This window comes from Rhinolophus ferrumequinum, chromosome X (assembly GCF_004115265.2).
Source record: "Rhinolophus ferrumequinum isolate MPI-CBG mRhiFer1 chromosome X, mRhiFer1_v1.p, whole genome shotgun sequence".
In the NCBI taxonomy this organism is placed as follows: Eukaryota; Metazoa; Chordata; class Mammalia; order Chiroptera; family Rhinolophidae; genus Rhinolophus; species Rhinolophus ferrumequinum.
Window position 1 is genome coordinate 114,081,892 of NC_046284.1, and position 25,177 is coordinate 114,107,068.

Consider the following 25,177-nt stretch of genomic DNA (forward strand, 5'->3'; position numbering starts at 1 on the left):
TTCAGTGAGTGTTGCCATCTAGAATTTAATGTCAGTTACAGAATGTTAAGGATTATTCTTATATTTCGGGAAACAGCTAATTTTCCTCCTGCAGCATCTTCTCTATTTCCTTATCCCAGTTTTCATCTCGTTTCTCTGATTCTGTCACCACTTCATATTCTTGAAGTTCTTGTTGTAGTTCTTTTTCCCAATCTGCAGAATCCTCTAAAAGAAATAAATGAGAAGGAAAAGATTCTGAATTCATCATGCTGGCTTTAACAATTTTCTCAACTATAACTACCTGTGTAAGTCCAAGCCACAGTAATTTTTAACGTCTCAGGCTTCCTCACTGTGTGAGCTCCGAAAAACGGAGCAAATTTTAACAGTGACCAAGAGAAACACGATTAGAAAGATAAATTTGTTAAATGTAGAACCAAAGGTATCAGATGTTGTCAGTAAATTTGGGGTGTTATTTCACTTCACCTAGGCCTCTCTTTTCCTTTAACTTATATGGATAATTGATAATGAATCTTCGGTTGCAAATTAGTTTTTACCACTAACAATGATGATGATTGTTAGTGGTTAACAGCTCATGTTTCTTGAGTACTTACTGAGCCAGGTACTGTGCTAACCACTCTCTACATATCACTCTTTTTTTTTCCCTTAGAACAATCCATAGACTAGAGACCACTATTATACACATTGTACAAATTGGGAAATGGAGGCTGACAGAAGTTAAGGGACTTGCCAAAGATCACACAGCTTGACAGTGACAGATAAACGGATGGAACCAGATCTGCAGGCTCCACAGTCCCACTTTAGCAGTAGTGTCCCTAGAGTGGCAAGAGACACCAGCACCGGAAGTCAGGCGGTCTCTTGCTGAAGGCTGGCCCCTCACATTGGGCTCCATCTGAGCTCTCTCGCACTGGTCTTCAGTGTCGCGATTTAGAGCGGCAACTTTCTGCTTGGACACTCCCTATACCTGTGTGTGTGTGTACATATGTGCATATGTTGCTACAGGATAAGGCATCTGCTATGCAGGGTTATAAAATAGGGAGGAAACAAAACAAACCGGCTATTTAAAAAGTTAAGCTAAAATACATTTTCATCTTTTAAAAATAGACAAACTTAGTAGCTATAGAGAAAACAAAAACCAAATCTTTTAATTTTTTGCAGCAGTGACCTCAAGGGAAAAGACAGTGTGTTGCATAGCAACCAAACAATTTCAGATACATTTATTAGTTACTTACTAAGTGCCAGGCTCCATGTTAGGTACTCGGGGGGACAACTACCCTTGAGGAACTTACAACTACTATAGAAAAGAATATGAAGTGGCCCCAGTTACAACTAGGGTAGGAATTCAGAGAAAGAACAGCTCGCCAGAGCAGTAGGGAGCTAGCCTCTGAGAGGCTGGATAGTTTTCCCACCGGTGCTCTCTGCACAACCTGTGGGAACAGCCGACTCCCTGAACTGTAAGTCTCAGAAGGCTTCAGGAAACACCTTCATTTGAAAGCCAGTCATTTGTCGTGATGTGCCAAAGAAAGCAACGTTTTTCCTAAACCATTTTTTTAGAGGCAGCATGCGCCTTCCCAGAAGCCATACTGGGAAAAGAATCTTCTAGCTACAAGCATAAACCCAAAGAGGATACCAGCTTTTAAAGCAGAGCGCCAGGGGGCAGTGTCTCCACGTGAAAGATGTGCTTGCTTTCTCCCCAGTTCCTGGGCACATGTCCTCGGGACTGAGGCCTTGGTGGCATCACTTACCCTCTATGGGTCGGAGTTTCTCTATGCTGCTGTGCATACCTAGAGCAGAGGGGCGTGAGATCTGGTCATGTGTGCTAGAATCCACCTTCTAGTGGGGGACAGAGAAGCAATTCTGGAAGGCAGCTATGCTCCCCATTATACACCACCAACGCAGCCAGAGAAGCAATTCGATGCAAGTGACAACGTATTTCTATATATCAGCTTCAGAGTATCAATTTTCTACAATCAACTTCAGAACTGGGGAATAGGATGGTTGTGGGTTTTTTTGTACCTTCTAGTACAGTCTCCTCCTTTTTGTCGAGCACCAGCTGCTCCATTTCCTTCCTCAGATCCTCCTGATTTAAGTTACAGGCATCGAAGGCGTCACTGACAAACTCAGAGACAACGGGGCTGGTAGAGATCTCCTCTTCATCCTGAAATGCAACAAACGAGCTCTGGAAATGGTTTTCTCAGCGACAGGTTTGTGCTCATCTGCGGTCGTCTCACAATTGAATCCAGCATCATTTCGTTTCCTCCTTCTGCTAGTCAAATGATCACCGCTCTCCCACCTTCTAACCTGCACAGTTGGCTGGTAACGAAATGAGTCACCTCCTGAATCTATTATGTTCACTCATGGTTTGGATCATGCCAATCATTCTGTCCAGTTCCCGATGAGCACTTGTAGACTGATTTATGCCAGGGAATCACCTCACGTCTCAGCTGTAGGTCCTTAACTATTCAAGTACCAGACCCCGCTTCTTCAGAACAAGTAAGACCCGTATTCATAAGTCATTTGAAATGGTATCTCAGGTAGTTAACACAGAGTGACCTCCTTTCCAGATATCAACTATTAAGTACAACATAAAACTGTATTACCTCTTGAGTTTTAAGCTGAGATTTGATTACAACAGGTGGTGTTTTGGGCCGTACTGCCTCTAAGAAGTGAGAATAAAAGAGACAATAATTGCTCGATTCAATTCTGAATACATATAATAATAACAACTAAAATATCCACAAGTATGATGATACTAAGTAATTTACAGAAATGAGCTTTTAAAATGTTATGCTTTCAGCTTTTAAGTCAGTACAAGAAATAGCCAGGTGAAACCATCTCAACCTCTTTCTTTTACGGGTATTTTTAATATACCATCACATCTGATGCCCCTTACATAAAATTTCCAGCAGGAAATAATTTTGACTTTAGTGTTAGCAAAATCCATTCAAGAATAGTTCTGTTCTTTCTTTTAGGTAATGAGAATTAAGTTATTTACCAAGTTTTCCTTTTGTCACAAATGCTAAAAATCACAAATGCTTGGGCCGCCTTTGTATCTTATTAACCTTACCAGATGTACAGTCTTTACTGAACCCTGTCTTAAGCCCATTTTGTTATACAGGTGGTATTTGGTAAAATGGTATTTTCCAATAAAATTAATAAAAGGAAATACTAAAGAATGATAGACACTTGGGACTCATGTTACTATCTATACACAAAAATCTAAAATTTTACTGTGTAGAACAACTTCATTAGTGGCCTGTGCCCTCGGACACACTGCTTTGCATGAATTATTTCCATGAAATTCCATGAACAGAAACGTCTCCAGTTGTAAATAGTACACAAATATGACACAAAATACATTTATTTTAATTATTCTTAGATATTAAATCATTGCTGATAATTATAAAACACTTTCCCCAACAACCAGAAGTAAACTGTCACAATAAGAAAGAGTCAAATGTGTAAATTAATGGCGTCTAGCTCCAAGTTGGATATTTGTAACTTGGAGTGGAATGGAGCTTAGTTCTGTTCTAGACTGTAGTAGTGGGGGAACATCAGGTTGAATGGAAGACTGAGAAAGAAAGAAAAGGAGTAGACTGATTTAGTGGAGGACAGAAGGTAAAAAAAAAAAGTCACATGGTAAAGGGCAAGGAAAGAGACGGGAAAGATGGCTGGTGATCGAGGGAGAAATAAATGGAAGAAATAAAAAAACAAGAATGAGAAAAAGATAGCAAAGTAAAGGAGAGCTTGGCAAAGACATGTGGGTGGGATCAAAGAGAAGGCAACAAGAGCGGAAAGAATATTTCCTCTGAAAAGAAAAGAATTTTCCATTTAATGATGACATTCCTGGTACATACAAGATGACAAGCTCCTGGGAGTCTCTAAGACTGTTTTGAAAGTAATTCGTTATTTTCAGTGTTCTCTGAATGTACCTGTCAGTGGCGACGCACCCTCTCCGCCATGGCTCTTCCCCTCTTTCCTGACGGCTTGCTGCTGGGCGGCCAGGGCTGTAAGCTGAGCCGACTGCTTAATCAGGGAGACTCGGTAAAAGTAGTTCCTCCAAAACACTTCTTCCTTCACGCTTTGAAAGACAAACAACACATTTGAGCACACATGCACACAAATGCACGCAGGGGTTCTATGTTGCAGTGGAAATTGGAATAGAAGATTTTTAGGGGCATTTGCAAATCCAAGTGAGGCTCAAAGATTCTCATTTGCTTTCGAACTGAGTAACAGGATAAAAAGAACAGTTATCTCCACAGCAGCCAAAGCAAACTTGCAGAACACCCATGAAGCCTCAGCATTTCTGGATATTTTAATGATGCCAACACTGCCCTCAGCAGAGGAAAACAGGCTGCTGCTGTGAAAGCAGCATGATCAACCTGGGAGCCTGGAAGCACAGCCACGACTCCACCAATTATTTGCCGTTTACCGAACAATTAAGCGCTTTCAAGCAGTGAGAAGAAAGGATTGTGGGCATTGCTCCTTATGAAAGGAAATGTTTGGCAGCTTGCAGCTAACTAGCAATCTGTAAGAATCAGCCATGAAGTGAGAGATGGGTGATAATGTGACATGTGAGTCTGAACTGAACTGGATCCTTTTGCTAAAAAGGATGTTATTGGGACAAAAGGACAAACCCGAATAGGCGCTGAGAATTAGATAGCAATAATGTGCAGAAGCGAGTTTCCTGGTTCAGATGGTTACATCACGGTTGTGCAGGAGAATCCTTGTTTATAGGAAATACACAGTAAAGCAATGGGGGGGTGGGGCATGAGGTCCCAAACAACTCAGAAAAAAAAGTTCTTTAGACTGTACTTCTCACCTTTCTATAAGTTTGTGATTGTTCCAAAATAATAATAATAATAACAACAACATTGATGACTATGCTCACCTCAGAGCAATTCAATAAAAATATCGAGGGTAGAAGACAAAAGAAGACTCCGCATAAACAGAATGCACCCCACCCTCCCACCCCCGTCACACACAACAGAAACCAAGGACAGCCAAGGAACAGCTTTGGTGACCCGCAGGCTATTTACAGTGGGTTTTTTTTTTTTGTCTGAGGAGTCCTTCATTTTATGTTCTAAAAATGCTTTGCTAGTAGAAATGACAAAAGAGTAGGAGGGAAGGTTTCTCTACCTCCTGGTTTACTAGAAGAAAGGCAGGTTCTTGGGGGGTGGGCGGGGGGAATCAAGGAAGAAAACATGACAGAAAGACTTGGAAGGAATAGAAGAAAATCAGTGACAACTAAGAGAAAACACTGAGACCCAGGCTTGTGAATGAGGACAGGGCTTGCCTTAGATAGGACATCAGAACACGGGGTTGTCACATCTGTGAGTGGGGAAGCTGGGCCAGGAAGCTAGCTTTTTAAGTGCCAGAGGCAAAATGCAAGATTATTTCCACAAACTAGGCCACGTGACAAGCCGATATGCTGCTAGATGCAGCCATCTTTTCTTTCATTAATCCCAACATTTATTGGTGCCACGTGCACCAGGCCCGGTGCTGGGGGCTAAAGGATGAATAAGACAAGTGGTCTGCCCACATAGATGATCACAGGAATAGTGACCTCTTACTTGTTCAGTTCTTACCATGTGCCCAAAGCAGCATTTCCCAAACTTATGTGGCCTCACAACTCTCTTTTCCTCGTAATGTCTTTTGGAAGGAGGGAGACCGGGCTTAACAGCAGTCAGTAAGGGTTCACAGCCGAACACAAGTTCAGCACAGCACATGTCAGTATGCTGCAGCTGCTGGAAGAGCTAATGAAATCGTAGGCTGCATGTAAAATTACACAAGACACACGACGGTGTGCTCTTCTGCAATCAGACAACGTGTCATATCCACTTCGGGGAACTCACTGTCAGAGGGTAATAACTCAGAGGGTGAGGGGCTACAGAGACTAAGATACCTGGGGAACAAATGCAGGAACCGGGGCTTTTACCCGCGTAAGTTCAAGGGCCGTAAACCATCACACCACAGCTACACAAAACTGAGCTTAGCCTTCCCATGAGGTAGTGAGCGGCCTGAATATTTTCAAGGTCACTTTTAATTCTGAGCTCTAGCGAATGAACAAAATGAAACTGTGTACTATCCAACTACAGTGGATCATGGGCAATGTTTGCTCTCCATAAAAACAAACATCTGGATTGTCTTCTTTTCCGGCCTCTCCCTCTTGACGTAAGAGGAAGTAGTCACAGGCACACTGCAGAAATATTCAGTTACCCTCTGGAGAGCGTCACAAGGCAGATGCCATACTAAAGGTTCTGAGAAGCCCTATAATAAAGAAAGAATCCATCGAACGTAGCAACTCTCCAACGTTTATCTGACTGCTTGTGCTATCATGGACTATTTGAAGGCATTAGTATGCTGTGAACAGCCTCCGGGAAGCGAAGGGCATATGTGCCAGTCCAGGACTGGATAGGACTGTGATTTCCCTATTGTCGGAGTGAAGGCCTCAGGGGGTACCTGTGATGGCCCAGCAAGGCCCTGTCTCCTGGCAGCACTGCTGTCATAGGCAAGTGCTAACACACTAAAAGGCATTTTAAAATACAGACCGAGTGTTTGTTTTCTTTTCTAAATCGTTCCCGGTTAAGGATGGCTTATGTTAAGAACAAGTGTCTCAAATGATCAAAGATGCACTTCTGTATGTCAGAAGAAGAGTCCAGAAGTCTTATATTTTTGTGTTATGGCTCCATTTTGTTTTGTTTTGTTATGGAAATTTCAACCACAGTAGAGAGACTACAACAAAGAACCTCCACGTACCCGTGACCTAACTTCAATAATTATCAGCATTTTGTCAATCAGGTTGCATCTACGCTTCACCCCCCACCCCCACGCTTTGCTGCGGGTGGGGGTTGGAACATTTGAAGGCAATGCCAGATATCACAACTTTTCATCCATAAATAGTTCAATAAGCATTTCTAATACACAAAGACTTATAAAAGTAATAACCCTAATTTCTAAAGCATCCCTAACAGAATTTGCAGTAGGAAACTAGACTTATATGACTCAATGGGCAGCTTACTTAGCGACAAATCCAAAATACTATTTGCCAAATACCAATTCTCCCAAGCTTTAAAAAACTCTATAATTACTGTCAGCAGCGAGAGGGAGTCCCGGATTGTCCAAAACCAAAACTATGGACGACAACCCAGGCCCTGTGTCATGACGCCTCAGGGCCTCTAGACAGTGCCGAGAGTGTCGGCAGAGAGCCCGCGGCTTGGCCCAGGGTGATTCCAATGTTCTTCACACTGATGGAGCCTTCAGGTGCGAAGCCCACCTGATCCCCAGAGCTTTGCTGCTCTTCTCTCAGAAAGAGGCTGCTCTTCAGAACAGGTACAACCTCAAATTCTGAGGTGAAAGAGCTTCAAACAGATACATACATACATATGAACTGTTCAAAAGTCAACTCCCAGGGTTTGGTAAGCATAATAGTAATTAACGACCAATATGTTAATAATCGTGGAGATAAGAGTTTCACTAAAAAGAAAAAAAATAAAGATTCTATACAACTGTTGTTCTAAGTCTGGGCTCAACAGGAGGAGCGGTGGACAGGCCCTAAAGGAGCGGTGAGATGGCTCCAATTCCCATGCTGCCCCTTCCGGCCAGGGACTGTTTCCACTGGGCAGAGATTGAGGGTTCACTATGAGCTAAGCTACTCCACACTCAAGGACAGCTGGCACAGCTGAGAATGGGGGTGTAACGTTGCATGGAAGCCCCAGGGGCCAGGCTGTCCCCATTATTCTGCCTGTGGCCAGGCAGGAGGCTAAGGAGTCCCCTTGGGGAAGCCACCAGACCCAGAAGGCCTGTGGGAACACACAACCCCAAACACCTTTCAGCATGGCACCGTCACCCAAAGGATGGATAAAGAAATCCTACAACACAAAAGACAGCTGAAAGTGAACACAAAGATTCAGAGAAAAGAGCAGAGAGAAAAGAGTTATCTCAAGAAAACTATACTTCATGTCCTCAGAGAACAGTGACACTGCATCCATATAATAAGAATAGAGGGTTGGAAACAAAGAACACTCACAGAATAAGAAAGATGGCTGACTCTAAAAATGTGAGATGCGAAACAAGGGATTGGAATTAGAAAAGGTGAGGAAGAGCCTGTGGTGGCAGAGAGCAAAGGGAAAGGGGCCTACAGCTGATGACTGTCCCAGAAACAGAAGACATTATGCTTGTGCTGGAAATCAAAGGACAGGCAGGGATTCTGGGAGGGGAGAGAGAGAGCCTTAGGGCAGAGGAAAAGCAGCAGGTGGGTGGGGAAGAGAACAAGAACACTGCTGCTGGGGGGCACAGCTGGAGTGGCCGGTCCTGATGGGCCTGGGAGACCTTAACTGTATTCTGGAAGACACCAGCACATCTGTTTTTGTAGGAAAATGCGTCTTACCTTCTAACCAGGGACAAAAGAGCACATCTCAGCCCTACTCCAAACTTCCCGAAAGTCCACTCCTGGTTTCCATTCTTGGGGGGGGGAGGGGTGGTGTGTGTGTGTGTGTGTGTGTGTGTGTGTGTGTGTGTGTGTGTGTGTGGTGCTAAAGGGTCACAGAGCAGAGTCTGAGACTGTTCTGGCCCCCATTCCAAGATTCTTCCCTGATACGGTGCACATGACCAAGGCCATTAGAAAATGCAAATACACGTTTCGTGAGCAGTGCCCCTCCGGCTCAAGAAGACAGTGCTTACAGTTTCGGAACAAGGGCAAATCTCATCCTGCTCAGCAGTTCGTCCTCTTGGAGCATGACCAGGGCAACGGGGTACATCTGATCAAAGTCAAAATGAAACTGCACACCAGCCGGAGGGTCACGAAGGAAATTCCTCTTGTCCTTTGATGAAAAGGGGGAAAACCATAAATGCAATTAATATGTAATAATGCATCATTGATTTGACAAATACTGAATTCTCCCAGAGACTTCAGCCCGAAGTCCAATAAGCTATCATTAACCTGTCCGCTTAAGAGAGCAGAGAATAAGCAGAAAACGACCAACCCTCTTGATAAGACGGGGGGACTGTAATGGTGGCACTAAATCTTCTATTTTGAGATTTGGACCTCTGGTATAATGCGATTAAACAAGTGTAATTTAGCTTGGTACTTCTTGAAAGCTTTCTTTTCTTTCTTTGCCTCCTTTCCACCAAGCCTTAATGACTCTGTTTACCATACATTTATAATTTAATCTAGGACAATTTAATCCAGTTTCAATGGTTCTATTTACTTGGGCCTTACAGACCTGGCCCTGTGACTTAGGTGAGGTTTTCACATCTGTATGGGATCCACTCCTAGCTCCAACTTAAATTTACATAATATATGCAAAGGTTGTGATAACCAGTTTAACTGAACCTTCCCTCACCCCAACAGACAAAGCCAAACATAACAGAAGATTCCCTTACAGGCCAAAGCAATTTACACGCTGGTTAGAAAATATAAAACTTCAGATGAAACAAAGACTCGGGGCAGTAGTCTCCAGCAGACTCTGCCCTGCCCACCCTCCTCTTACTTTAATAAACCTTCCTTCTGTATTTCTACAGGTCTCGTGAATTCTTTCACAACCCTTGAGTGAACAGCCACAACACCTATCATGTATTTTTTAAGTCTCAATTGGAGAGAGCATCTTGGGAGGCTGCGAAATTCAATCATGAATTAGTTGAAATTATACAGTTTGAAATTATACGAACACGTTTGTTTCAGTGGGCACCGTTAGACATGTGAAAACTAGTGTAAATAAACTTAGAAACATTCTAAACCAAAGTTCAAGTCAGCTAACCATGGTGGCCATATTGGCAAAGTCAGATGCACAGTCCTGCTCATATTTCTCAAGTGTGCACGGGCCATGCTTTTGTCCCACACTTCTTGACAGCACACTAAGGCCCAGGCTCTGCCTGACAAATCTCTGCGAAGCTCCACGGGTCAGTCCCTGGACCAAGGGCCAGGCAATGCCAGGGTGACTGACAGAGACACGGTGTGGCTTCTCCGCAGAGCGTGGCCAGACTGGGGAAGGGCTCAGTGTTGGTTCATTAACAAACATTCACTGAGTGCTGGTGCTACAGTCTGGGCCCCCACTCTACATCCCAGCTTCTCTGTCATGACACTGTGAAGCAAGCACTTCCATCCTCACTTAACAGATGAGGAAACTGGGTCAGGGAAGCAAAAGGCCTTGTCCAAGGTCAGGTATGTGCTAGAGCGAGTGGCAGGGCCACATGCCAAGCCTCCCCTTCTGGTCGAGTGCTCCTCTGACTCTAGCACAGCCGCAAACTCAACGGGCTGCCTATGCATCTTGCAGGCTCCGTCCAATTTAATCTAGGACGTTCACTTTGCTCTGCAAGATGAACACGGCCACAGGTGTGACAACACTATGGGGACAGCAAGACATTGAGATCCTGACACCTTGGACTTAGCAGTGCTTCCAGCTTTCTCACGCAAACTCTGAGCTGCTCACTGCAGCGAACTCTGACTCCTGCAAGTTTCCGGTGATGGGATGCCGACCACAGGGAGGGGAGGAAAGTGAAATAACGGGCTCCCCTCAACACTTCCTTGCCTTGCCAGATATCCATCTATCTTTTAAAAATATCCGACAATGGGGCCGGCCCGGTGGCTCAGGCGGTTAGGAGCTCCATGCTCCTAACTCCGAAGGCTGCCGGTTCGATTCCCACATGGGCCAGTGGGCTCTCAACCACAAGGTTGCCAGTTCAATTCCTCGAGTCCTGTAAGGGATGGTGGGCTCCGCCCCCTGCAACTAAGATTGAACACCTTGAGCTGAGCTCCCCCGGATGGCTCAGTTGGTTGGAGCGCATCCTCTCAACCACAAGGTTGCTGGTTCGACTCCCACAGGGATGGTGGACTGCGCCCCCTGCAACTAGCAATGGCAACTGGACCTGGAGCTGAGCTGCACCCTCCACAACTAAGACTGAAAAGACAACAACTTGACCTGGAAAAAAGTCCTGGAAGTACACACTGTTCCCCAATAAAGTCCTGTACCCCTTCCCCAATAAAAAAAAAAAAAAAAAAAAAAAATCCGACAAATAACAACTTTAAATGAATTCTTCACACTGCGACACTCAGGTTTAGGATACCTTAAAACTAAGGGTTAGAGAATCCACAATCCATTAAGAGGTAGTCAACACACGGATAAAATGTCATACAAACATTTTATCATTAGTATATTAAATTGGAGTCTCATTAAAAAACAATTCAATCCAAGGCTATTAGAGAAAACATCCCCCTCACAGAAGACCCTTGTATGGCTTGCGACCCACAGCCAGTACAGAATGTGCGAATTCTGAAAGGGCGCCGCTGTGACTCTCAACCGCACCCAGGCCCATGACACCCAACCTGGAAGATCTGTGAGAGTCCATGTTTCATTTGGACCACTTCTCTTTGGTTAGCCAAGAAGGAAACAAAATGAAAGACCCAAAGTCAAATTCCCTGGGTTACCTGACCCTGGACAGGGCAATTTCTGAGGAAATGAGGGTGGCTTTGAATTCCTCTGTGATGGAGCATGACTCACGGTGGTTAGCATATAAAGGGATGTCTCCAAACCATCCTCTCTCCTATAGACTGAGCATATAACCAAGGCAAAAAACTGCTCTTGTGGACCACTCAAAGCATTAAAATTGTTTTTTTTTTTTTTTAAGAAATAGGGTAGAAACAATCAAACAGTAAACATCATTTTGTTTGTAAATATGATACACACCTGTTTTTTAAAAATTCGAAACACCAAAGAAAAGCAGAGTCAAAACTCCCACCATCTACAGACAACCCCACAACCCCTCCTGGACATGTGTCTCTGCATGTATACAGTTTGACATAAATAGGAAGATACTCCCTTTTCACTCAGGGGCATAAACATCTTCCCACCTCCGAAGTAGACATATTTACACTGAATGAACGACAATGTACTTATCCAGGCCCATGTTGGTAGTCAGCAAATTGTTTCTAATCTTTCCTTATACAGAACTCTGCACGTAACATCACTTTACAGATAGACAACGTTTATTCTCTTCTAAAGTGATCCCTTCAGACTAAATTCCTAGAAGTGGGATTTCTGGTTCAAGACTAGTATTATTTCAATACCTAGTGCTGAAACTCTTTTCCAGAAAGATTGCAGCAGTGTATGCTGCTACTGAAAGTACCAGTTTCATCTCATCTTGCCCATGTTGGATTTTAACCATTTTTGGTTTTTGAGAATTCCTACATTAATAAAGCAAGAACAAACCTGAACCTAAGTGGATTTTAGTTGTTACCTTCTAATGTAAAACATTTCAAAGGCTGAAACTGCCCCCAATGTTTCCCCTAAGTTTCTACAACAGCCTCCTACTGGGCCTAGTTATGAAACAGTGGCTGGAGTGCTGGCAGTCAAGGCAGTGGGGCCTGAGGCAGGAGAGGTGTATACAACCGGAGGCCTCAGCAGCCAGCAGAGGGAGTTTAGATTTTAGTCCATGAGAGACGAGTATTAGAAGGGTCCACGTCAGGGAGTGACACAAAATGATTTACACCATCAGTGGATCCCTCAGGCTGCTGAGATACGCTTGTACTGGAAAGGGCTAAGGAATGGACAATTGGGATGTCTCAGGCAGGAGATGATGGCATCAGGACCACAGGACCACAGCGGTGGCAGCAGAGAAGTAGACTAGGAATATATTATGAACACAGCATTGTCAGGACCAGGGTGGGGTGGGGGAGGGAAGGCCCGATTCAAGGAAGACCCCTAGGTGTGTGGCTAGAAAAAAATTGATGAATAACTGGAATCTTATTCTGAGATGGAGAAGATAAGGAGAAGAACAGGTCTGGGGGACTCAGGAGCTGGGGGACTTGACTGGAGAGTATCTGATGTTTGCTCTCACATGACACTGACTCTCACTGCCCAATTCCCTTCTGGGGACAAGCAGGGCTGTGACATCAGTGTCAGGTTTGGCTGTAACATCGTGTTCACAATGAACTCGTAATGGATGCTCCAGCCTTTAAAGTGCTTACTAATGGAAAGAAAAACCTTAAAATGCCCTGGGGGAGGGCCATGGAAAGGAGGTACAGCCCAGCTCTATATTTGTTTGTTGCCTAGACTGAGGTTCCATTTATGACTGCTTAAAAAAAAAAAAAGTGGGTTAAAAACAAAGCTTGAAAACCACTGGTATAGTAAAAAGCTCTATTTGTTGAGTCCCATGCCAGGCGGGCTGCTCAGTGCTGAGGACAGAGATCAAAGCCAGTGTCTGACCACTACGAGTTCACAGCCCAGTGCAGACACAGATGAGAGAGTCACAATTGAGAGTCTTGTCCCCACACCTATACAATGGTGATAAAAGCCCTTACCTACCTCACAGATGTGTGGCGAGGCTCTAAAGAGATAACGTGTGAGAAAGTGCTTTCCGGAACTGTCAGGTCTATACAATTGTTAACTGGTATTGTTATGTTCCCTCTGAGGTCCCAAGTGAAATTTTTGTGGGCCAGCATATGGAATTGTATTTCTTTCAATTTCAGTTTCAAACAAATACACATAGCAGTTAAAAAGAAAATTTAGAATACAATCATTTCCTTCAGAAGAATTAGAATGCTGTCTAGAAACTATATGATAGCATATTTCAAAAGATTATCTATCTTAATAACATAAAAGAATTATTTTAAGGCCGAAAGAATTCTTTTGTATAGTAGGCTATACTTTTCCATTAGGAAAAAAGAACTTAAGGAGAAGCAAATTAAAATTTCGTGGAAAAAAAATAGTAAAAGTTGATGTGTACGACCCTAATATCTCAAAATGTTTAAAAAATTGTATAGAAGGAAAACATTCTGCTAAGGACAAAGTCATGATAGGAAGAAAGTACTTCTATACAGAATATCACAAGATACTTACAGCTGATAAGGCCAAAATTTGTTGTTGAATTGTTTCTTCATCATTACTATCAACCCATGGGGGTACTGCTGCTTCTAAAAGGTTTTTAACAGCAAAGAAGGAAAAACAGGTTACAAGGGTTACACCGCAAACGTGGTTTGAAAAAATTGAAAAAGTTCCACACAACCTTTTTAGCAATTAACTAATGAGTTCCAAATATGACCATTCATCACAATTCCCAGACTGAATGTATGAATCTCATGCATGTATGCATTTGGTAAAAAAATTATTTGAAATACGCAGTGGAGATATTGGGCAACACCTTGACCAAGTGATCAAAATCAATATCACCATTGAGGGAGAGATGGCCATTGTGGCGTCCAAATGTGATATTCTGAGAAGGACACATCATTTCTGCAGTATTCTGGCCAAGAATGCATAATCTGAGTCTAATCCCAAGGAAATATCAGACAAAACCCAAATTAGGAATGGTCCATTTAACAAAAAAAGGGGGAGGGTTATTCTTAAAAAACATTAATGTTATAAAAGACAAAGAAAGGCTGTGGGAATGTTCCAGACTAAAGGAGGCTAAGAGACATGACAAAAAATGCAATACTGTACCCTAAACTGGATGCTGTGTTGAGGGTGAAATGTATAAAGGACCTTACTAGGTCAATTCATAAAATCAGAATATGAGTATTGTATCAGTGTTAAATTCCCTAAAGCTGGAAAACTAACAATCTAAGCAGGGGGTATATGGGTGTTCTCTGTACTACTTTTATTCTTGCAACTTTTCTGTATATTGAAATTATTTCCTAATAGAAGTTTTTGTAAAAAGTTACTGTACTTGACTCATGACAAATGGTGATAAGGAGGCTGCAAGAGAAGCGTCTAGAAATTGAGAAAAGGGTTGTCAAGAGTGAAAGCAAATGCAGAAAGAAATGGGCAAATTGGGCGCAATAAACAACAGGGCTGGGATCAAATCCTCTGAGCCTTTGGAAGTGCTGGGAATACCAAGACACCTAATACCCAGCCTGTGTCTCTGGGGCTCACAAGGAAACGAGATGATTACAACTGAGCATGATTAGCATGCCAGATGACAAATGGCAACCACCTGGACAGGTGAGTCCCGCGGGGTTTCTGTGGTGACTCGGGAGCCGATCTTGGACTAGGAGGAGTTCACTGGTGGGTGGGTGTGTGTGTGTGTGGGGGGCCGCATGTTCAGAGAGAGCAGCTGTACCGTCCAAGCCTGGAGCAGGGCAAAAGGGCAGAGCTAAGGCTATGGAGGTGGGTGGGCAGCACAGAAGACATACGTGCAAAGGGTCCTCATATTTTTGCAGAAAGAATCCCTTTTATTATTATGCTGCAAAAGTCGGATGGAGAAAACATCCTGTTGTGTGCCAATTGATAGAAAACTGATGTGCATGCATGGATGGAAACATGGGCAGGTGGACAGACACCCAGTTCATTCTTTGGCTCTTCCTGAACAAGCAAATGGTGGCAATTATAATCCAAATTCTGTTAATTAAAGATAAAATAAACATATTTTCATACTTTAAAAAAAATAGGGTAAAAACCCTCCAAGACTTTTTTTCTTATATTATTTACTATAACATTTTTGTCTCCATTTTAAGTCTGTTCACCTTGGGCAGCTTCTCCTAGCACTACTTACCTCAGATAATGAGGTCCTCACAAGGCCTGAGCTGGTAAGGAAAAGACACCCTCCACACCCCCCTTCCTCTGAAACTGCTCTATTTAGAGTGACCAATAACTTCCTGGTTGTCCAACCCTGTGGACACTTCCTAGTTCTTTTCTCTCTAGGCCGGTTTCCTTGTCTAGAAAATGGAGATAACAGTAAGTACTTCACAGACTTACTATGACCGTTAGGCGAACAAATGAATGCGGAGCATTTTACAATCCCTTTCCTCTCAGCAGACCATGCTCTCCTTGAAATTCTCCCTCCCCGGGCTTCCACTGCTTCTCTCTTCCTTGGGTAAATGGGCACTGGTTTTGATGGCAGATTTGTTTCATCACTTACCAGCTGAGTGACCTTCAGCAAATTACTTAACCTTGCTGAGCTTTCCATTCATTACATGAGATGCTACATATAAAGTGCCCGCCAGTTAGCAGGCACTCAGAAACTGTCAATTCCTTCCGCTCCTCACCTCCCCTAAACACCATAAATCTCTGCTCATCTCTCTTCATGCTTGGCACACTCTGCGTCTCGCAGCTCACCTACTCTCATGGTTTTTACATGACTTGACTACTAATCTGTATCTGTAGATGGAATTCTCCTCCACGCTCCCAGAAATAAATTGCTGCTGGAGCCAGTTCACTTAATTTAGAGTGCTGCCAAGCAACGGAACTATCTGCAAGGACGGGAATGTTCTACATCTGCATGGAGCAGTACGGAAGCCACCAGCCCCATGTGCTTACCGGGCATTTGCAATGTGACTGAAGAATGCAATCTTCCCAACGTGCCACCTGTGTTCCCTTCCTGCCTTGGTACATGTTCCTCTCACCTGGCTGTCTAATGGGCACCTCAAAAATGAAATCACCTCCAAGCCTTTCACCCCCATGCCCTCACAATCCCTATCTCAGAGGCACCAACCAGCTGCTATACCAAGTCCCCGGAGCCAGGGTCAATTTTACTGCTTCCCGTGACACTCTAGGTTACGCTAATCTGTATAGTTTATTTGTCCCAGAGAGCTGCTTCATACTTTTGAGTTTATGTGGGAACGACAATGCCTGACAGGAACTCACCACAGGACTAACTGGTTCTTTTTGAATTTGTAGCACTGCTCAAACCGAGTGAATTATTTTACCCTACTTTTGCCAAGTTCAAAGACATGACGCCAGTTTTGTGTTTGAGCACCATCAAATAGTAAAAGTGGACATTTTGAGATCTTGTAACTGCAAACATTGAAAAAAGCATTTGTCAGTAAAGAAACGTATTAAGTTCCTCAAACCCCCATGACTTTGCATGGCCCTCTGTCACTTCCCTGGAAAACTCTTGTTTTTTGAAGAGAATGGAAAGGGAGCTAACATTTGCTAAGGGTCCATTATATGCACATCAGACACTGTGTTGGACGTGACATAAACTGAGAAATGAAAGCTTACTCTCTCTTTTTCAGAGCCAGCTTCTCAGAGGGGCCGTCACTGGCTGACCTCACCTACTATCCCAGCCGCAGGGAACGATTCCTTCCTTCCTTTAAACGCCAAAGGTTTATGCGTTTGTCTTTCCCACGAGTGTTTGCCTTACCCAACGGATGGAAGCCGTTACTTATACATTTTTGTATTCTCAGAGCCTTATCATGGTGTCTGCATGTAAAAGGTGCTCAATAAAATTTGGCAGGTAAGTAAGTCATGTACAACAAACCTGTACCATACCTGATTTTTTTGTATGCTGTTCCTCAACAAATTTTTTCTGTTCCTTCTGAAAATCTCCTATAATTGTCTGTCAAAAAAATATATAAAGAGTCAAATTACCTTGAAAAATCTATTATTAGATAAGAATTACATTCAAGATCTGTGAAGTCTATTTGAGATATTTTATTCATTTTCTTCAATAAAAAGGCTAAAAAAGTGGCAGTTCCCCTTTTCCACAACAAGAAGGATCGTCAACATTTTTCAATTTTAAGTACACAACTCCCTTTACAATGAATTATCTTTGCAAATGCAAACATAAAAAAAGTTAAAAATTGAAATTTTGTATTATTCAAAAAAAATAAGACAGCTCAACTCTCATTCTGACAAATAGTACACACAACAAAAATATCTAAACGACAAGCTATCTAAAGTTTAATTGATGACCTCCTTCGTTCAAATTACCAACAGAAATGAAATTCCCTAGGCCCTTTTTTTTTTACCACTATAAAAAATTAACACACTCATGCCTTAGTGTCTTAAAAGGGTTGTTCCTAATGAGCTAAGACTTTAAAAACTTAACCAGATGATGCAAAAGTATAAATATACTCTGAAGTGGTTATAGTTGAAAATTAAACTCACAATATGAAAAGTTTAGTATTACCCAAAAGTATCAATATATTTCAGACTATATTAAAATAAAATCCAAGGTTATTTAAATCAGATGATTTATATTACAGCCACTTGTTACACAAAAAGAGAGAAAAAAACCAAGAATCTCAACTATTAATATTTTTATCAGAATATGATATCCTACTTAGGTTAATAAAGTTCTTAAGAAGGGACAATATTAGCTGCTAATGAATTTCATAAATTTCTACTACCAAAAGAAATTTAAATGTACCTTATCAATGATGTCATCTATCTTCCCTTCTTCTACTGATTTCTTTATCGTTTGTGCTGTTTCAGCAACTGATTCAGTTATTTTTTTTGTAGCAGCGGTCGCAAAATTGAATAGGTAGTCTGTAAAGAATAAAAATGAGTCTATGCTCCATTCGAGTACAATGGTTATTGTATTTGTAATTTCTCCCTCAAAGAGCTCTTATAAGAATCTTAAATCACAGGGCATGTTCCTTGTTAACCAGGACTTAAAACAAAAACTGAGAAGCACTGATAGTACTCCACTTTCTTGGTGGATTGGCCACCCATATTGGGCCATTGATTCATCTCTTTCAAAGACCCTTAGCAACTCCCCAGTTCTCCCTCTGTAGCTGTTTCAAACTTGTCTTGCCTTTCTCCAGTCTCTAGTTCTAACCTATCTCAGTAAATAATCGCCCCTCCAAGTTTACAAATAAGATCAAGTCTCCTTTATACTTTTCCTCCTCTCTAGACCCGCAGTATCCCATCTTTATTTTCTTCCTCTTCCTCCTGTTCAAAGAAAAAAACATCCCTCCTTTCTTAGATTAACCCATCCCATGATAAATCTGGGGGATTTTAATAAATAGAAATCTTGGCAAGTCCTAATATAAATATAAATGCTTCTTTAATAATAATGAGCAAATATGTAGAACAAAACGAAAACCGTAAGACACAAATTTTCACTTTCACCTTCACCTTCACCAAACGAAAACAAAACTAACCTTCCTGAAGACCTGAAAAGACGTATGTGCCAAGGCTCTATTGCACTAGAATATAAAGGCCTGTATGCAGATAACATAATGTCAAAGTCCACACTCTCTGCACAATCTGGTCCACAGGAAGTGACCTCAGGTAGGTCCCGAAACTGGACTTGCTGGGGGATGCGTCAGGGCCACTGGCCTTTGAATCTCATCTCACAGGAAAGAGTCTAAGGGCAGTCTTGCCTCTGCCACCTGCACGTGCTAGGGGGTGGAGGGGCGGGGAGGGTGATGGTGGTTAACTCTCAAAATACTCAGGCAGGCCGAAAACCCCGATAAGAATGACAAAGGGAGCTTGGCATACCTGATGAAATCCTCACTCTGTGATACCACTTTTAGACAATCAGGCAACTTGTACCTGGAGCAGCAGTACGGCTCCCAATCTGAATGACCATGTCTCCCACTTCCCACAGCCTTTACCGTTAAACAGTCTTTTCCCCACTGTGTCTGGTGGCACCCATCTGGCAATGACATCAACACCCCATTATGACTATACCAGAGGAAACTACTTGTCTCTGGTCTCACTCTCCCCTCTCCTATTTATTCTACATTCATATGACCACAAGAAATTCTTGAGGATCTCCAAGGAGGCCTCAAATACGTTATTCCTTGGTTTGAAAACTTTTATCTGCTTTCCCTTTACCTGGCTAAGTTTACACAGTCTATGGATCTCTGCGTATGTGTCACTTCTCAGGAAATGTTCCTTGAGTCCTTGACTGGAGTAGGCGCCTCTGAGATATGTTCCCTCAGCACCCACATTGCCCGATCAACAATACTCATGACACTCTACTGATTACCTAGTGAATCTGTCCTCTCAGACTGAAGGCCTGGCCTAAGCCTGACTGGGGCAGTGACCAAGGCTGTCTGATTCACCCAGTGAGTGACCACTATTTATTGAAAGGATGCATGGGGAGTGACACAAGTGTGAGCTTTAGGGAGATCCTTCATTTCTCTCAGTGTGACTAGTCTGCTTGCCCAGAGTGGTAAGACAACATGGGTAGACAGCCACACTTTGTGAAAAAATTCTTTACAGATAGACAAAGAAATCTAAAGTTCTAACAGAGCAGGGTTATCTTTAAGATTTCTCAGGAATACGTTTTGAGTTAGAATCGACATTTTTTCCTAAGGGAGGACTGTCATTTAAAAACTGGTATTTTTAGGGGCAGCCCGATAGCTCAGATAGTTAGAGCAAGCGAGCTCTGAACAATAGGATTGGTGGTTCGATTCCCACATGGGCCAGTGAGCTGCGCCCCCCACAACTAGATTGAAGACAAGGAGCCGCTGCTGAGCTCCCAGAGGGGCAGCCGGATGGCTCAGCTGGTTTGTGCAGGAACTCTCAGCAACAATGTTGCCGGTTCGATTCCCCCTGCCATGGGATGGTTTGGCTGCGCCCCCTGCAACTAAAGATTGAAAACAGCATCTGGATTTAGAGCTGAGCTGCACCCTCCACAACTAGATCGAAGGACAATCACTTGGAGTTGATGGACCCTGAGAAACACACTGTTCCCCAATATGCCTCAATAAAATTTATGAAAAACGAAAACAACAACAAAAAAAACACCCCAAACTGGTATTTTTAGCATAATAATCTCAACTCTCAGATTTTAATGACTCCAGGGGTGGAGTACACTGAACACACTAAACCAAGGTGAAAGCACAGTTCTGTCCCGCAAGGAATGTCCGTTTCTAAACGAACAAACAAACAAGCAAACAACTTAAAGGCAACCAGAAGAACAAGATTATTCATAAAACAAAGCCACTCAGAGAAGGTCTCCCAGGAGTAATTAGAGAGTGGCCTGGATTCTGAAGTCAGAGGGAGAGGGAAGAGGGAGAGAATGACAAGAGATTTTCAGGTAAGAAGCTCATAAAGACGAGAAGTGGTTTATTAATTTTCCAAAGAGATCATCTGACACCAGGTCAAAGACAGTTTTTATTAAGTGGTTAGAAAAAAACTGAGACTAAGATCAGAGTCAACAGGAAGTAAACGGAGGTCAATGTCAACTTCTGGAACTTAGGCACAAAAAAGGGTGGCACGGAAGAAGAGGAAGTAAAACATCTGCGAGTGAGTAAACCTCCACAACCTTATGGAAGGAGGAGGCAGATTGTGAACATCAAAAGTAGTCATTTTATCTTCATTTTCATTATGTCATTTTAGTCTCACAACCATCCTGGGAAGAGCAGGTATAATCTGCTCAGTTTACAGACAGGAAGCCAAGGCTCGCAGAGGATACACGATTTGTCCATTATGATGGGGCAGACCCATCTCACTGATTGCCCAGCCAAGAGCCTATCCCTCCCTCCTTGCTAAAGAAACCCCAATTTAGATGGATGCTCATCAAACCTGGGGGTGGTCTTAGGGACCCCGGACACAAACAATCAAGGTCTTCTCGTTAAGCCTCTGTTTGCTGGACTTTCTATAATTGGCAGCTGAACTTTTTGTAAGTTGCAAAATGATATCACAATAAAGACAGTAAGTAGTGTATGGATCTCAAACACAGGCTATCTGCCTCGAAGTGGCAAGCTGGTGCCCCAATCCCGTACTGCCTCACGTCAAATGAGCAAGTGACAAGGGCTTGCAGAATTGAACGAAACGATACAAGTAAGGAAAGTGGGAAGGTTCTCAAAGGTCAGAAAACGCATACATTCATCAGAGTAAAGAGAGGAAGGCAGAGTTTAAGGCTTCCTGTTAGAATAGGAAAATAAATTCAGATAGTGGTTTCCAAGGCATATTATAAGAATATTAACATTCTTCTGAAGAGGCTGGCTAATTTTTCCAAAATACCATATTTCAGACAATTTTAGAATCTTCGTGTTGGAAGGGACTTTAGAAGTTACCTAATTCAACCTCCTATCCAGGTATCCCCACTTCCAGGGATGGGGAACACAACTTCTAAGGGCAGCCAATTATTACTGTTATCCATCTCTAATTCAGAAACCCTTTTTCACTTCCCTTGTCATTTCCACCTCTCAGACTAAGATCTGTCCTCTTAATATACAACAACTGTAAAACAAATAAATAAATAACCTGCGAGAATTTTGAGCAACGCCCCTCGGTTTCTTCTTCTTCAAGCTACAATCTCGTTCCCTTCAGTATTTTGTTCATAAGCTGTGGGATCCAAGCCCTCGACCATCTGTCTGCACTCCTCATGGTAAACCTGGGTTTGTCATCAGACCTGAATTGGGATTTTGCTTCTGTATCAAAGCAGACATGTATTTTTCCATGTACACACTAACTTTTGGAGCCCTCTTAGTTGTAAACTAAGCAAGGTAGTCACCTAGAACTTGAAATACATTTGCCCTGCTGAAAAAGAGGAGGCTGGCCTAATTAACACAGTTCCACTGCAAATACTAATAGCACTTTTCAAAGGAGAAGGAAAAGGAGGTGGCCCTTCCTCCAGTCCTGGGCATGGACTGGTCTTAGGGATGATTTTGAAAAAGCCAAAGCTCATCTTGGACCACCCTCCCACTTATTTAAACTGTGTGAGTGACTCAGATATTTAACTCTCTTAGAGGCTCGGGTATTTTTTTTTTTTTTAAAGAAAGAGTGCAGATAAAGCTCTAATTTGGTCCACTGGACCAAAAACCAACCAACCGATTTGTGAATAAGAAGTTACTTTGGGGCATGAGGCCTTCAGGGAGGTAGGGAGGAGTTCTTCAGGGAGTTCCCTCCTGAACTGCCCTCCCCCTGAAGCAGGTGACCCTAAGTTTATCAGGATGGAGGGCCAAGGGTGGGAAGGTTTGGTTTTGGATGAGGGAGTGGAAAGCAGGCCTGGGTGTCCACCACCCGTAACTGGTAAGTTGCCTAAATTTATAAATACGTCATGAACCAGAAGTATTTAGGTCCAATCTTGAAGGGAGGCACTAAACAAATGTTTACAGAACAAATGGGGCTCCTAGAAGATTCCATGTAGATTTCCAAAGGCTACAGAAACTAATCTATTTAGTGAAACTCAGGCTCAGGGATGTTTAGTTTCAGTTTTCAAAACATAGATGGGTCTTTTTATTATTTTTTTTAATTTTATTTATTTATTTATTTATGTTTTAAAGGAGGGCGCAGCTCACAGTGGCCCAGCAACCTTGGTGCTACCAGCACTACGCTCTAACCAACTGAGCTAACCAGCCACCCCTAGATGGGCCTTTTTTAAAGATAACACACCTCTTAGGATGAATATGTAGAAATGAAAACATATCTAATCATCTCTCGTCTTTTTGAAGGCTTGTGCATAAACTAGAACCTTTACTTCTTTTTAAAAATCACATAAATATCAGAACCAAAAGAGCTCTCATTTATTTGGAAACTTTAAATTCACAATACATGTGTGGGCAGGGAAAGGGGATAGCTCCATCTAACCTTGGCTTCCCTAAACACCAAGAAAGTCTGGTGAGGAAAGAGATCGCAGCGTTAGGTTCCCAAGTAGACACCCATATCGAATACACATTTATTAAAAAGTATTCAGAGGTCTTTATCACTAAATACAAACGTGAAGTTCAATAAAGCCGTCACTAAGTTTTAAGAAGCCAATATTGACACTCCCCTGAAGAAAAATGAAAATGGTTCTCTAAGTGCTATGAAATCGGGTAAACCCCCATAACCTGCTTTTCCTAATGTGGCTCCACTTTTATCTATCCCAACTACTTAACATGGCCTTTCTTCTCTGGTCAAATTCATCTCACATCTCTCTCTCCAATAGGCCAAGCTTCTTTTTTCCCAATTTTCTACACAGGAAATAGTCATTCCCTCTTTAGTGATTTTATTACACAGCACTTAGTTTTATTTCTCTTGTGCACTGTTTGGGGGCCTTGCACTGAGATTATGTACTGCCATGATTTGAGGTTATGTCTGTTTTGTGTGCTCCTCTACCCTGAAGTAAAACTTTTTGAATGTTAGAGACTTTCTTATTCAAGTCTGTGTTTCTCTACTCAGGCTCCAGCCTCCCCCAGTGCTCCTGACTTTTAGTAGGTTCTTTAAAAATGCTTGCTAAATGTAATATCTACCTTTGCTACAGTTCTCTCACTTGTAGCGCTGTCTGCTTTAGGGCCCATCTTCTCTGGCCATGGTCTCTCCAGAATCAGAATTACTAGAGCACCTGCTTATCCTTCAAGACTACTTACTACTTCTATTCTCTTCCCTAACTACACAGTAAACTCTGGAAAGAGCACGGGCTTTGAAATTAGACAAGCCTAGGTTCAAATTCCACCGCTACCACTTACTATCTATCAGTATAACTCAGGGCAAGGAACTCTGGGCTTGTTCTCCCAACTCACTGGGGTGTTTAACAGATGAAATGAGATATGGTTCATAAAACATCTAGTACTGAAACTTGCACAGACCAGAATTGGCAGGAGAAAGGTCCCACTGCACCTGAAAAGGAGATGAGCCGAGGTCTTCAATAAGTCTTCCTCAATTTACTTAGGACATTACATTCTGCCCTAAGGGCAAAAACGCACTTTTTCAACCAACTCAAGCTCCCCAACGGCTGCCAACCTGGGGGTGGGAGGTTGTGGAGGTGAAAGTTGGCGAGTTGAACACCAAGATTCCTTGTCAAACCTAAAGACGTCGGGCCACACCGCTTTACTGCGGCCCTGCTCCTAATGTTTACACTTTGCAAAGAGTGACAAGTCACCAAGAACTTCAGGCACAGGATTTGACTGCTAGATGAAGCTTTGGCCTTGCCCAGTTCTTCACCAACCTCTACCGTCCAGAGAGGACCTACCGACAAGACACACCTTCCTCCACCCCCTCACCCCTCGATCAGCCAGGCCCGCGCCCCAGGGGTATCAAAAGGAAGGTTGCGAGCACTCCCAGACAGTCTCTGGTCCCGGGGGAGACTCACTGCCGAGGCCTTTGGCCTGGTGAAGGAGCTCCTGGTCCTCGGCTTGCTGTGACTCCCCCTCTGCCGGCTCCGCCACCGCCTCGGAGCGCTGCTCGGGTGCAGTGTCTCCCTTAGGCTGCCCGTCTCCCTGAGGCTGCCCGTCTTCCCCGGACTGGCGGTCACCGGTCTCTGGCTGCTGCAAGCCAAACCAACTGCTCAAACCCCGGAACATCCCGCCCTCCGGGCCGCTGCCGCAGTCCCGGTCACCGGAGACCCTAGCGGGTGACGCCTTCACAATGCGTGTTTCCCCAGGAGATGACCGGAAGTGCGACCCCAGAGCAGCCAATCTGTCCGTCTCCCCGCCTCTATAGCAACTCCGACGCCGGCCTCGCTGTGTCACTTCCGTCCAGGAGCCCCGCCCCCTCTGGCTGTTTATTTCGGTCACTATTACGCGCGTGGAAAGCGGCGGAAGGGCTTTTCCCACGTAGTCCCGCTCCGCCCCTTTTCCTCC

General features: G+C 43.2%; 1 protein-coding gene across 1 annotated transcript; it reads right to left on the minus strand.

Annotated features, from left to right (window-relative positions):
- SYAP1 (synapse associated protein 1) lies at positions 1 to 25,046 on the minus strand. Its single transcript, XM_033106700.1, has 9 exons — positions 24,688 to 25,046; positions 18,082 to 18,200; positions 17,202 to 17,268; positions 13,833 to 13,906; positions 8,680 to 8,819; positions 3,930 to 4,078; positions 2,598 to 2,656; positions 2,014 to 2,155; positions 1 to 204 (listed from the first exon to the last, which is right to left on the minus strand). Exons 1-9 carry the CDS (start codon positions 24,896 to 24,898, stop codon positions 77 to 79), a joined length of 1,089 nt encoding a protein of 362 aa, XP_032962591.1. The 5' UTR covers positions 24,899 to 25,046; the 3' UTR covers positions 1 to 76.
- Between the last annotated feature and the right edge of the window lie 131 nt (positions 25,047 to 25,177).